The sequence below is a fragment of the Thunnus albacares genome, chromosome 13 (genome assembly GCF_914725855.1).
Source record: "Thunnus albacares chromosome 13, fThuAlb1.1, whole genome shotgun sequence".
NCBI classification, from domain to species: Eukaryota; Metazoa; Chordata; class Actinopteri; order Scombriformes; family Scombridae; genus Thunnus; species Thunnus albacares.
Window position 1 is genome coordinate 21,715,372 of NC_058118.1, and position 11,645 is coordinate 21,727,016.

General features: G+C 38.0%; 1 protein-coding gene across 1 annotated transcript; it reads right to left on the minus strand.

The window, feature by feature from the left end:
* Positions 1-502: 502 nt before the first annotated feature.
* On the minus strand, positions 503-10,540 carry sar1b (secretion associated, Ras related GTPase 1B). The gene is made up of 7 exons (XM_044370872.1): positions 10,364-10,540; positions 7,337-7,412; positions 4,744-4,863; positions 4,391-4,456; positions 3,981-4,084; positions 3,025-3,156; positions 503-2,310 (listed from the first exon to the last, which is right to left on the minus strand). The coding sequence occupies exons 2-7, from the start codon at positions 7,392-7,394 to the stop codon at positions 2,194-2,196; spliced, it is 597 nt and encodes a 198-aa protein (XP_044226807.1). The 5' UTR covers positions 7,395-7,412; positions 10,364-10,540; the 3' UTR covers positions 503-2,193.
* Between the last annotated feature and the right edge of the window lie 1,105 nt (positions 10,541-11,645).

The following is an 11,645-nucleotide window of genomic DNA, read 5'->3' on the forward strand; positions in this document are numbered from 1 at the left end:
GCTTGAAATGTAAATCTAAAAGAAAATGCACGTGATGCTTAAGGAAACTCACTCCATCAATTTCATTATTGGGATAAAACCAATGGTGTGGGCCTTGCAGACACTGGCACATCTGTAAAACTCTAAATGCAAAATTGAACAGGAGAAAAAGAAATGTTTCCTGTTCAACAATAATGTTCGTCTGTTCTAAAAAACTCCTTTGTTGTCATTCATACTAAATATGATCCTCTGTGTAAAGAATGAAGCTCCTAAAAACACACCTTTACATGAGCACCATCTAGTGGCCTGATAGTGCAGTGCTTGTTAGGAGGTACAATATAGAGTTGGTTTGCTTTTTACATAACCTTTACAGTTAACTGTATATGTGCTGCTTTGTAAGCCTACTCCATATTCAAGCTGTCTAACAAAGACATTTCAGCTGCTGTCAATTTAATGTCAAAGAATCAAATATAGTCATCTCACCAAAGAATTGTGACCAAAAAAAAAACAAACAAAGAACAGCCTGTGTTATGGATCAATGTTAAAGACTGTTATTCATTGCAAACATTTATTACATTTTTTTTAATGATGCAAACAACAGCAAGTCCCACCCCTTGTTGGAACAGCTCATCACGTTGTCATGAGGGAATGAAAGAGACACAAAGGGACAGGGACAGAAAAAGTGTGTATTACGCGCAATTCCATTGTTTCCTTTAAAAAAAAAAAAAAAAAACAAACAAACATGACAATCAGCTCTTATTGTAAATTTTGGCATCTTCTTCCAACATGTTGTACTGTCTGGAATAATGGTCATTAAAAATCAAAAGAACAAGGCATGCATAATAGTTTCTGGTAATGCACATAGATAAAAGGATACCACCTATAAGTACAAAATCCATGTACGGTGATCATGTACATTTCATATATATGGTCCCTTTCTTATAGGTGTGTTAGGCCTATCTACCTGTTCCCACTGTGGGACTGTGTCCTCCGTTATCTACGCTTGGTCACTAGATTCACCCTGTAAAAAAAAAAAAAAAAAAAGTCTGTGCTGGAAAATACATCTGTCGATGGACTCCTAATATTGGCGAACACTAGATGTTACAACCATCTGCTTATTCTCCCTTCATCTTTCACCGCATGTTATTTTCAAGCTAGTTATTCCAAATTGTCATTTACTTAAATAGTTTTCTTTGAAGCAACTGACTGTTGTGCTATCTACACGATTTCAACAAACTTTGCTGGGGTTATAGCCAGTATTATTCTCTATTAAAAATCTCTTCCCATTTGCTTTACTACCACCCCATGCTTCTCTTTAAAAAAAAAAGGGAGCCCACAGACTACTCGGATCCACTCAGTGCTACTGTGCCCATGAGATAGAAGTCTGGAACAAAAGTATTTTAACTTCCCAGTAACTTAAAGAGATGGATCTAATTTCTGTTACACTAAGATAAATGCACTGGTTGATTTTAAATGGGTGAAACAGCCGCATGTCTATAATGGGGGCTGTATATGTGGCCACGTTTTATTTATTGAAATCATGTAAAAAAAAAAAAAAACAACAAAAAAAACAAAACAAAAAAAAAACAGGACAAACCAAAATGTGGTGATTAAATATAATGCTGAATTAATGTCTCTACTGTTAAAAAAGTGTACCCCAATGTATACAACTATGTTGCTCTGTCATTGCTCAAAATGAGTTGAAGAAAAGGGGGGAGAGGCATCAGGGATTGTTGATATACCAATGGAATCATGTACAGATTTACAGTTAGAATGCATCTATCATCACACTCAACAGATGGCAGGAAGGGAGGGAGAGAGAGGGCAGCAAACGACAGACACAATATAGAAAAGATTCATCCGTTTGAATTTGAACACCCTTTGCTGTAGAACCGATGCTATGTTACTCTCTTAGAAAAAGAAAGAGAGTGTGAAGAAACGAGTGTGTATGTCTATGTATGTGTGTGTGTGTGTGCACGCGCGTACAGGTATGAATGTTGTAAGTGCGGAACCAAGTGTTCGACCAATAAAAGTCTATTGGGATCAAGTTGTACTGGTTTCTCTGAAGGTGGAGGCAAACTTGTTTAACCGAACATGGGGCTGAGTATGATGATACTGGTGGCAACGGTGGGCGTCTTGAGTGGTTGGGATTAGCACGCCCCCCTCCCCCCCCGATGGTGGTGGTGTTGTTGGTGTGTTACGGGGTTGGCCGCTTTAGTCGATGTACTGGGAGAGCCAGCGGAAGCCCTCGCCGTAGCCCTGCCTCTTCAACACGCTGCACATGAACACTTCCAGTGGTCTCGTGTTCAGCTCCTTCATGGGAATGTTGCCCTGAGAGAAAAGCAGGAAAAAGTTACACTAAATCCACGTTGTATCCACTCCAATCTGGGCCCTCGTTATAAGGACATTTAAGAAGAGAAATCAACTCTAGTCATGTAGTGTGCCCGAAGTTGTAATTTCCAAAGAGATCAAGGGCGAGCTCTGGGTTTAAATGCATTTTTTTTTGAATATGTAAATGTGCTCAAGCTAAAATGGAGAGTTAAGCTTCTCTCGGCAAAGAGCTACAGAATTAAACTGCTGTAAGACAATACTTTACCCCGCAAACTAAAACTTAATATTTGGTAGATTTCTTTTTAATGCTAAACGGCCCTGATGACCCATTTTCTTAATTAGCTTTTACAACGAGTGATGAGCTCTCACAAGAAAACAATATTTCTGGCCGAGTTGGAACAGTTTAGATGATTTTTGGTGTTTTTTTTCTGTGCTATTCCCACTCATCAGAAGTGGGTGGGGCTCTGTTGGAAAAAGGTGATGTCATGTACTTCCATTTACCAATCAGGATTTAGCAATATATGATCAAAACAGTTGTGGGGTTGACTGTTGCTTAATTAGTTATTTTGACAACATAACTGAAAAACCTTCAACCTGACATTTCTTTCAAGGAAGTATTTGTTTTATATACACTTGTCTGACTTATAATAATTAGGATCAGATGCCCCAAAAAAGGGTATAACTCACTGTCCTGAGAGATGAATGTCTACTTACCTTGCCTGTCGTCTGTCCATACAATCCAAAAATTTCCCTCAGCCTCTCCTCACTGATGGCTTCTGGTCTGTCGATCTTGTTGCCCAGGATCAGGATAGGCACGTTTCCAATGGTCTCATCTGTCATTAATGCCTGGGAAGGTAGACAAGGTATTACAATGACGCTTTCATTTTTATCCTCATGATGATAAAAAGGAAAAAAATCTACCCTTGGATACTCTGTTGTTACATATCATCAACTGAGAGACATTTAATGCCTTCCATGAGTGATTTTGTGAGCACTTATCAATTTCTCCTTTAACTTGTCATTTTCAAAATTTTCCAGATTTACATTTGTGATATGAATATGAACTGGACTGAATTATATCTGTGAATGTTAGAGACAAATCGCATAGCATGATTTTTTGTAGGAGATGCAACAGTGCTGTGATGAGCTGTCACCTTATTCAGCTTGCAAAATTGCCCTCAAACAGAGATCGTATTTCATGAGCTATTGCAAGAGCAGAAATTCATATCTTTGCCTCCTCTGCACTGGATTCCTCTTTGCACATTTATTAAAAATTCTCTCTGAAAGGTGCATGTAGAAAAAAAAAAAAACAACCTAGCTCTGTTTCTGAGGGACTGACACTTACTGTAAGTCTGGTTTTAAATCAGCCACTTTAATAAAAATGCTTGTAATTACTAATTTGTGATAATCTACTTGGACGGGCAGCATTTCTTCAACAGTAAAAAAAAAAAATCCACAGATTTAAAAGAATTAACAAGACAGACAACAATTTTTCAAATTGATTGTGAATTAGCGACTAACCTGCCTCTATCTCAACTTTGCTGGTGCTGTAGACACCAGTAAACGGATATTTGACCCAAAACGTGTGTTGTGAACATTTAGGAGATTTCCGCTGCCAAAAAACACAGCTCTACAACAAAACTGTGACCAAGCAGGTAGCAGGTACTTACATCAAGTTCTGCTTTTGATTCACCCAATCTGGTGTGGTCTGCACAATCCACAAGGAAGACAATACCATTTATGGCAGGGAGGTAGTTTTTCCACACTCTGCGGGCTGTGTGAACACACAAACAAACACAAAAACAAACATGAGTTTCTCACTGTCTGGTCTGTCTACTTATAATACACATTATGCATTCACTGACCCTACAATGGTATATCTTATTGACCTCATGTTAGCAAGAGTGTTGGAAGGAAGGAATTTACTTAGTGCGCTCTCTGTCCCCACATGTGGAACTTGCCAGAATTAAAACTGTTAATATCTCAATCCTTTTATTTTCAGCAGTGAAAGAGTGGTATCAGAGCTTCACTAAAACATACGTCGATGAATAAAACTCAAAAAAAATTAGTAAACACACACCTTGTGCGTGGCCTCCAAGGTCAAAGGTGGTGAAAGTCATGCCAGCAATTGTCAACTCTTCCGAGGCTGGAGGAGGGAAGAAGAGATCACAGGTGAAGCTCAAAACACATCTGAAAAGTCAAGCAGCTCAAAAGTCACTGGCACAAAAGAGTTTAGAGTGTTGGCTCACATATGAAGCCTGATTGAATATATTACCAATACTATACTTATTGTCATATCACATCTATTCAATAGTGCCTTGTTTAAAAAAATGGCAAACATGTCCGTGGATAATCTGCATGGGCGGTTTTGAACACATGACTGAGAGAGTGTGCGTGGATGTGCATGTGTGTGACATAGTAGCACCAACTCACTTGGATGTAAAGTTGGCACATGCTGTCCCAATCTGTCATCTTTGAGCATGTGCAGTAGTGTCGTTTTGCCAGCATTGTCCAGGCCAAGAAATACTAACTTGCCGGATTTCTTGTACAGTCCTGAAAGGAAGCCAGAAGAATTTCAGAAAGGAAGCTTGGACACCGTAGATCGAGTTTAGATGGGCTACATCAAAATATTCAACGCTTAGTCTTTGGAAAACCGTCTGCATTGAAGGTCTGTCATGGCTTAAAAACTTAGGTTTGAAAAACAAAAATCAGTCTTTACAGTATAAAAGGTGACACTTGACTGTCAACTGTCAAGCTCAGACCTGTTCTCAGGCACGCACTAGATACTCACTTCACACACACAGCTGCACAAGTAGAGTGCTCCACCTACTGATTTTGATATGCTCCGACATCTACTACACATTTAAATGAACAAAAAAAGCTGCCCGAGTTAACTTATGCTCTCATATTCTCTGTTGTGTCTAGTTGGAAAAAATACATAGTGATTGATTTGTAATTCCTTGGAGGAGTGGCGTTTGATCACTGATGAAAATACACAAATCCTCACAATAAAACTATTTACTTAAAATGCACTTAAGTGCTTTCTGTTTCAAAGGGAAACGGACACGATTTACACTTTTCAGTCCTCTCAGATTGGTGAACCGACTGACTGAATACAGGAGAGAAGGTGAAACTAAGATAACGCCTTCCTCAACTTTCCTGTACTTAGAAAGACAAGATTATAAGGCTTTGTGTTTACCCCCCTCTGAGCCAACATAGTGATACCCAGCGGATTTGTGAATTTTTTTGACTGAGTCAGCTCTACTAGAAGTCACCATTGCTCACAGCACTATGCTACCTGTCTGACAGGGAGAACAGGATCGACAGCTTCGCAGGAGCAGCTCTGACATAGAAACTAGAACAGCACACTCTGGAGAGAAGAGCAGCTGGTACACATAAGATTTTCCACTAGATTTCAAATGGACACATTGAATACAGAGACATTTAAAAAGTCAGGGTGAGAAATCATGTTATCTTTCTAAGAGACACTTACTTTGTGTGTCTTTCATGTTCACATAACACATGCCATTTAGTGGATGCCTTTAGTTGAGTCACTTTACAGGAGAATGACTGCATCAGTAGCTTGTGTGGCCCGAAAGGTAATCAAACTCATTAGACAGCTTGTGTTAGTGCTCTAACCAAGGACCTAAAAAACATCCATTTCAAGCTACACAGTAGCATTTAAAGGAATGGTAGCCACCAGCGATGATGCTGATTCATTCATTTCTTACTACATGGACCACATTACAAGAAACTGTGAAAAGGGGCCTTGTGATGCCTTTGATTAGGAAATAAACTAATGTGTTTTGCCTTACAAAGTGTTTAGCTGAGCAGGCAACATTTGTTGGAAATTAAATGAAATCATATAGCGTGGATCAGCCTTTAAGGAGTAGTGCCTGCTGAACCGTGTGTTTCAGATTTGTGTCTGCAGGTCACAAAGGAAACCAATACTTGTAGAGAAACTCTGTTTCTTCCTATCAAGCTTCTACCACAACTAGGATGGATTTCTAGGAACAAAGCCTACTATTGTGCACAATACTCTGAGCCCCGCTTTTCACTGAACACTCAAAGACCAAGGTCTAAGACGAGGTCTACTGGTCCAAGAAGACCAGTAGCTGGAACAATTAAAGTTGTTCTTGTGATCATTAAAGACATTAATCAGACTCTCACATCATCAACTAAGTTCATCATGTTACTTAAAGAGGACATAATATGCACATTTCCAAGTTTATATATATATTCTGGGGCTCTACTGGAATATCTTCATGTTTCATGATTTACAGTTCAAAAGATTCTTTATTTAACTCATTCAGCCCCTTTACACAGCCCTTCAGTTCAGCCTCTTATCTGAAACAGGTCGTTTTAGCTCCTGTCTCTTTAAGGCCCGTCTCCTGATAAGCCCACTCTGTTCTGATTGGTCAGCTTATGATAGGTTAGCTACATCACCAATGATATCCGGCCACTTGGGAGGCCACGTCAACAAACTATGAAACAAACTAAAGTAGTAGAATTTCACTACTTTTTTGTCATTCTTTACTGGAAATGTCAACTTCTTAAATACATCTGTACATGATTGAACCAGAATCCGATCTGAAATATGTGAGTGGACAGTGCAAACAACACATGGAAAAACCTTAGCAACCAAGGCTATGGAACAGACGGAGGTGTATGGGCACGCGTGACGATCGACAGGGTAGAAAAAAACGTTGCGAACGAAGTGTTCAGAGCACATTGAAGCCCTGGCGTTTGATTTGCAGGGAGCATTTCTACATAGGTTCACCTCAAGTATTGGAACGTTGACCATATTTAACTAGAAATCAAACGTCATAACAGTATATAAATAACAGAAAATCCCAAAAAGCGTGATATGTCCCCTTTAACATTTTAATAGTAGTTCACTGTGGCTCACAATAGGGTAACACCATTTTGATTAAAGACTTAAATACCAAAGCAGTCAAACCTTTCTAAAGCTTTCAAAATTGAGTTAATTAATTATAAGTTATGATGTTTGATCAACAGTACTCACCTAAAAACTGTAGTACACTATTGAAACCGCTATAAATCCAATCAAATATGAAAGCCATATCCGGAGCTGTTCAATCCTGAAAAACAACAAATAGAAAAAAAAACAAAACACAAAGGTAAGCAAACACATGAATTCACACAGACATCCAGATGCAAGGAGAAACAAAACAGCTGCAATATATTATTTTGGCTGTAACATTCATCGTTAACCTACAGTGAGTGACCAAAATCTCACCAAGACCATGTGACCTGATAGATGTCATCTGATGTTTGTCCCTTTTTCCTTAACAATCCCTCTAAATATTTTTCAGTAACTTTAAAATTGTATTTATTTTTGTTGTCCACCGAGTTGCCATTCCCTCTGACAGACTTTTTACCTATACTGTGCAGCGTACATCAAAAAAAGAGTGTCAGCATTAATTTGAGGTGGAGGGAATCTCTGGAGGGGATTAAGACAGTCTCTTCATCCCCAGCATGGACAAAATACTGAAGCTGAAATAGTTTTCACAGTAGCAGCACTTAAGGGGCACCTTAAGAGCACACCTGTAAAATCTCCACAGACAAACATCGGATGGCAGGGAAAGGTGTAACGTTAAACTTATCATATGATATATAATGCTAAGATTAAAATTTTTAATGAAGATAAATTGACAAATTATTGCAATGTATGCATATGGACACAAACGTTTTAACAGTAATACAGTTATTCATTTCAGTGGCACATTGTTGGAATAAATTATTTATTATTTTTTATTAATATTAATTATTAAAATATCTATTACATGCCTAAAGCCTACAGGTGAAAGTACCTGAAAAAACCAAGAGACAAACAGAATATTATTAAAAGTATCAGACAACAGCAGACAGTAAGAACCAATGAGCACCCCTCACCACAAACGTAATAGAAGTGACGGCAATGAGTTCTATAAATATGCAATCAGCCTATCAGATAGATATTGGCAACTGCTGATAAGAACAGTGATTGGCTTCTACAGCAAATGATTAGCTTGTTCCAGCAGGAGTCTTTGGACAGCAGGCCAGAAGATTCAGAGCAATGATCAAACAACATCATCTCCTCAACAGGCAACATGAGGGTTTTGTTCAACAAAGATTGGAAATGAAGCCTAAACTCAGCTTTTTTTTTTTCTTTTAAGATAAACTGACCAGATTGCGTTTCAATCAAAACAAAATGGATCTGAGATCTGCTGTAACTGTGTAAAATCAACATCTCTCTCACTGACAACATGCAACAGCTTGTAGCTTCTGCGTAGAAAAGCTCCTGTTTTGTTCATTTGTCATTCCCATTCACACAAGCTTCTTCTCTCCTCTTCTTTAGTAACATGTGATCAAATATCAGCTGTAAGTGTCATGAATATGAAAATCTGTGAAACAATGATTAGAAAAACAAACTTCCTCTCCATGTAACCAGAGGAGCTGCTTTTGGTTACGTCAAACTTTTTTTCACAATGAAACCACAATGTTTGCTAGACACAAACACTGCTTTAAAACTTCATCTCATCTTCTTTCTAATTTTTTTTTTTTTTTTACATCTGTGACAGTTTCAGAGGCATCAGAACAAGGTGAGCTTGTGCCGACCTCTAGCCCTGATTACGTAACTTGCAAACAACTCTAGGGCTAAAGTATAAGGGAGCCAAAGGTCAAGACCAGGCAAATACAGCTGAACTACACGTCAGCTGCTGCTATACTCCAGTCCCATATGCTCCCACGCCCGCCCCCGCTGGCTGATGTGTGGGCTACGTTACAGACTGATGCTCACACGTGTGGCATGATGCAGCTGTGGATGTGAAACTGTTTGACAGTTACGGACAGCGACCACAGTCAAATATGTGCTCCTACAAGACCAATATTTAACAATAAAGTCTGTTGCAATGAAAAAAGAGAAAGTTTGCTTTAAGGCAGCAGCCTTAACCTGTTTCACAGGATGTGTGCAAACTGATCAACAAGGATGACCTTAAATCGACAATAACAAAAAAGTATGACAAAAACAGTTTGTTGTTCAGCTCTTCAAAGCTAAACTCACATCTCTGAGACATATGTTACAAAATAAACCTACCAGATGAATAAATAACCTATACATTTTCCGCACAGGATTTTTTAAGAGTTAATAGGAGATGTACTAACTCAAACACCACCAAGTTACAAATTTTCATAGTTTTCTCTTGTTACAATTCACCCTCTAAACTATGTCTTCAGTGTCCATTTATAGTGTTATCACACTAAAAATAAGGAAGACTTGAAAATATGTTAATTATGTGAACATTATGAGAGTTATACTTGAGAAAAAAATTGTGTTAGCTCACAAATTAAGATGATAAGTAATAGACACGTTTCTCCCTGGAGACTTGGTGTCTATTAAATCCCATCTACATTACGATTTAAGCCAGATGACGTGAATAAATACAGATGTGATGAATAGTGAATCCATAATAGAGTGAAAGAGACACTCGGCTGTCAAATTAAATTCAATTATCATATCCACTGTCAACGCAGCAGCGACGTCAGCTAACCTTTAACGTTACACGATACATGGATATTAAAAGTTTCCAGCACTACCAGAAAATTAAAACAATGCCCATGTGTCAGAATATCGACGAGTCATTTCAAAGTTAAACATACCCATGAAGTCTAATTTTATAAAAAAAGATTGGGTGAGGCCGGCTAACAGGCTGGCTAGCAGGAAGCCACTAGTTACGTGTCATACTCTCTAACCGGCGACGTTGCACTAGCTGCGTTGGCTAATCGGCTAATATCAGAAATACTTCGCCGAGCAATTGTGATAGAATGAGTATTTTCCATCCAGTGATAAACATAGATGTCAAAATGAATTTAAAAAGTGAGTCAGCTCCAGTTTATACCAATCTTAAGCCTTTAAGATAAGAGTCAAGTTAGCCAATGCTAACGTAGCATCGTTAGCAGCCGGGATAATTTTACTTAGCCGAGTAGCCGAAACGTTAACATAAAAGATGATTTTCTGATCATTGGGGAGGAAATGTATCCGAACACTTACCCGTTATTTAGGTGTAGATTAATTTACTGAGTGTGTTCGCTCTTCTAATCATGTAAATTGGTTTCCCCCTGGTCCACAGAAAAAATGCCAGGTCCTCCTTTCCTTTTTTTTCGTGTTTTGTTACTGAGCCACGACACTGCAATGGCTGTCCAACAACTCCCCAAAAACTCTGCCCGGCCGCTTCCTGTTTATGTATCACAATCACCTTTCCGGCCGGAAAATAGAAACGAACCGATAATATGATCTTCTTATTTTATACAATCTCAACATATGATAAAAATAATATTAAAATATTCCGTAAAATATTTCAAAGAAGGCAGCTGTGATTGATTTAAATATAGAATTTAACAACCGATCACAAATTTTATTGGCTAATTGCTATCTAGCCTGTAAAAGTCATAGAAATCATCTTGTTTTTCACTTAAATATCACTTATAAATATTGAAATAAAGATAAAGAAATCTATATAATAATAATAATAAAGTTTATTTATGTAGCGCTTATCAAAACAAGTAATTATAAAGTGCTTTACAAGGCAGAGATAAAGAGAACAAAATATAGAAAACAATGCCAGATACACACACACACACACACACACACACACACTCCTACAAATATATCATTGAAACAAATATAAAATAAAGACTATATATAGTAAATTAAATCAATAAAGATAATAAAAAATGCTTTAGGATAAAAGTGAGTTTTCAAAAGTCACTTAGATATTGAATTTGCAAGTCTGAGATTCTTGTTCCATAACAGTGGTGCCCTGACAGAAAAGGCTCTGTCTCCTTTAATCCTCAACCTTGCATTAGGAGTTTGGAGGTTCCTGTCAGAGGACCTCAAACTTTATGCAGGTTGATAAGGGGAGACTACCTCTAAGATGTAATCCTGGGCCAGGACAGAAAGTGCTTTAAATGTAATAAGTATGATCTTTCAATCAATTCTTAAACCAACTGGCAGCCAGTATAGGGACATTAAACAGGAGTTATATTGTCTCTTTTCTTGGTTTATCTTAAAAGTCTGGCTGCTGCATTTTATAGAATTCGGAATCTGTAAATTGAGTTCAGATTTATGCCAGTTAGGAGGCCACTGCGGCATGTATGGTAGATTCAGTATCTTTAAATCTCAAAATTGAACGAAATCTGGCAGTATTCATTCATTCGATGACTTTCTACCGAATTTCACACCAAACTAAATGACCAAATTGTTTTATTTTTTAAAAAAAGGACACTGCTTGTACATAAAATCTGAGCTTTCTCTCTTGTTTACGGTACGTCGG

What these genes read in the sequence shown, in the direction of transcription:
- sar1b (XM_044370872.1), bottom strand. Translation starts at nt 7,394, where the DNA reads ATGGCTTTCATATTTGATTGGATTTATAGCGGTTTCAATAGTGTACTA. An exon ending in CCTTGGAGGCCACGCACAAG is followed by an intron (nt 4,085 to 4,390) that starts GTGTGTGTTTAC and finishes GTGTTCACACAG; the next exon opens with CCCGCAGAGTGTGGAAAAAC. An exon ending in ATGGACAGACGACAGGCAAG is followed by an intron (nt 2,311 to 3,024) that starts GTAAGTAGACAT and finishes CTTTTCTCTCAG; the next exon opens with GGCAACATTCCCATGAAGGA.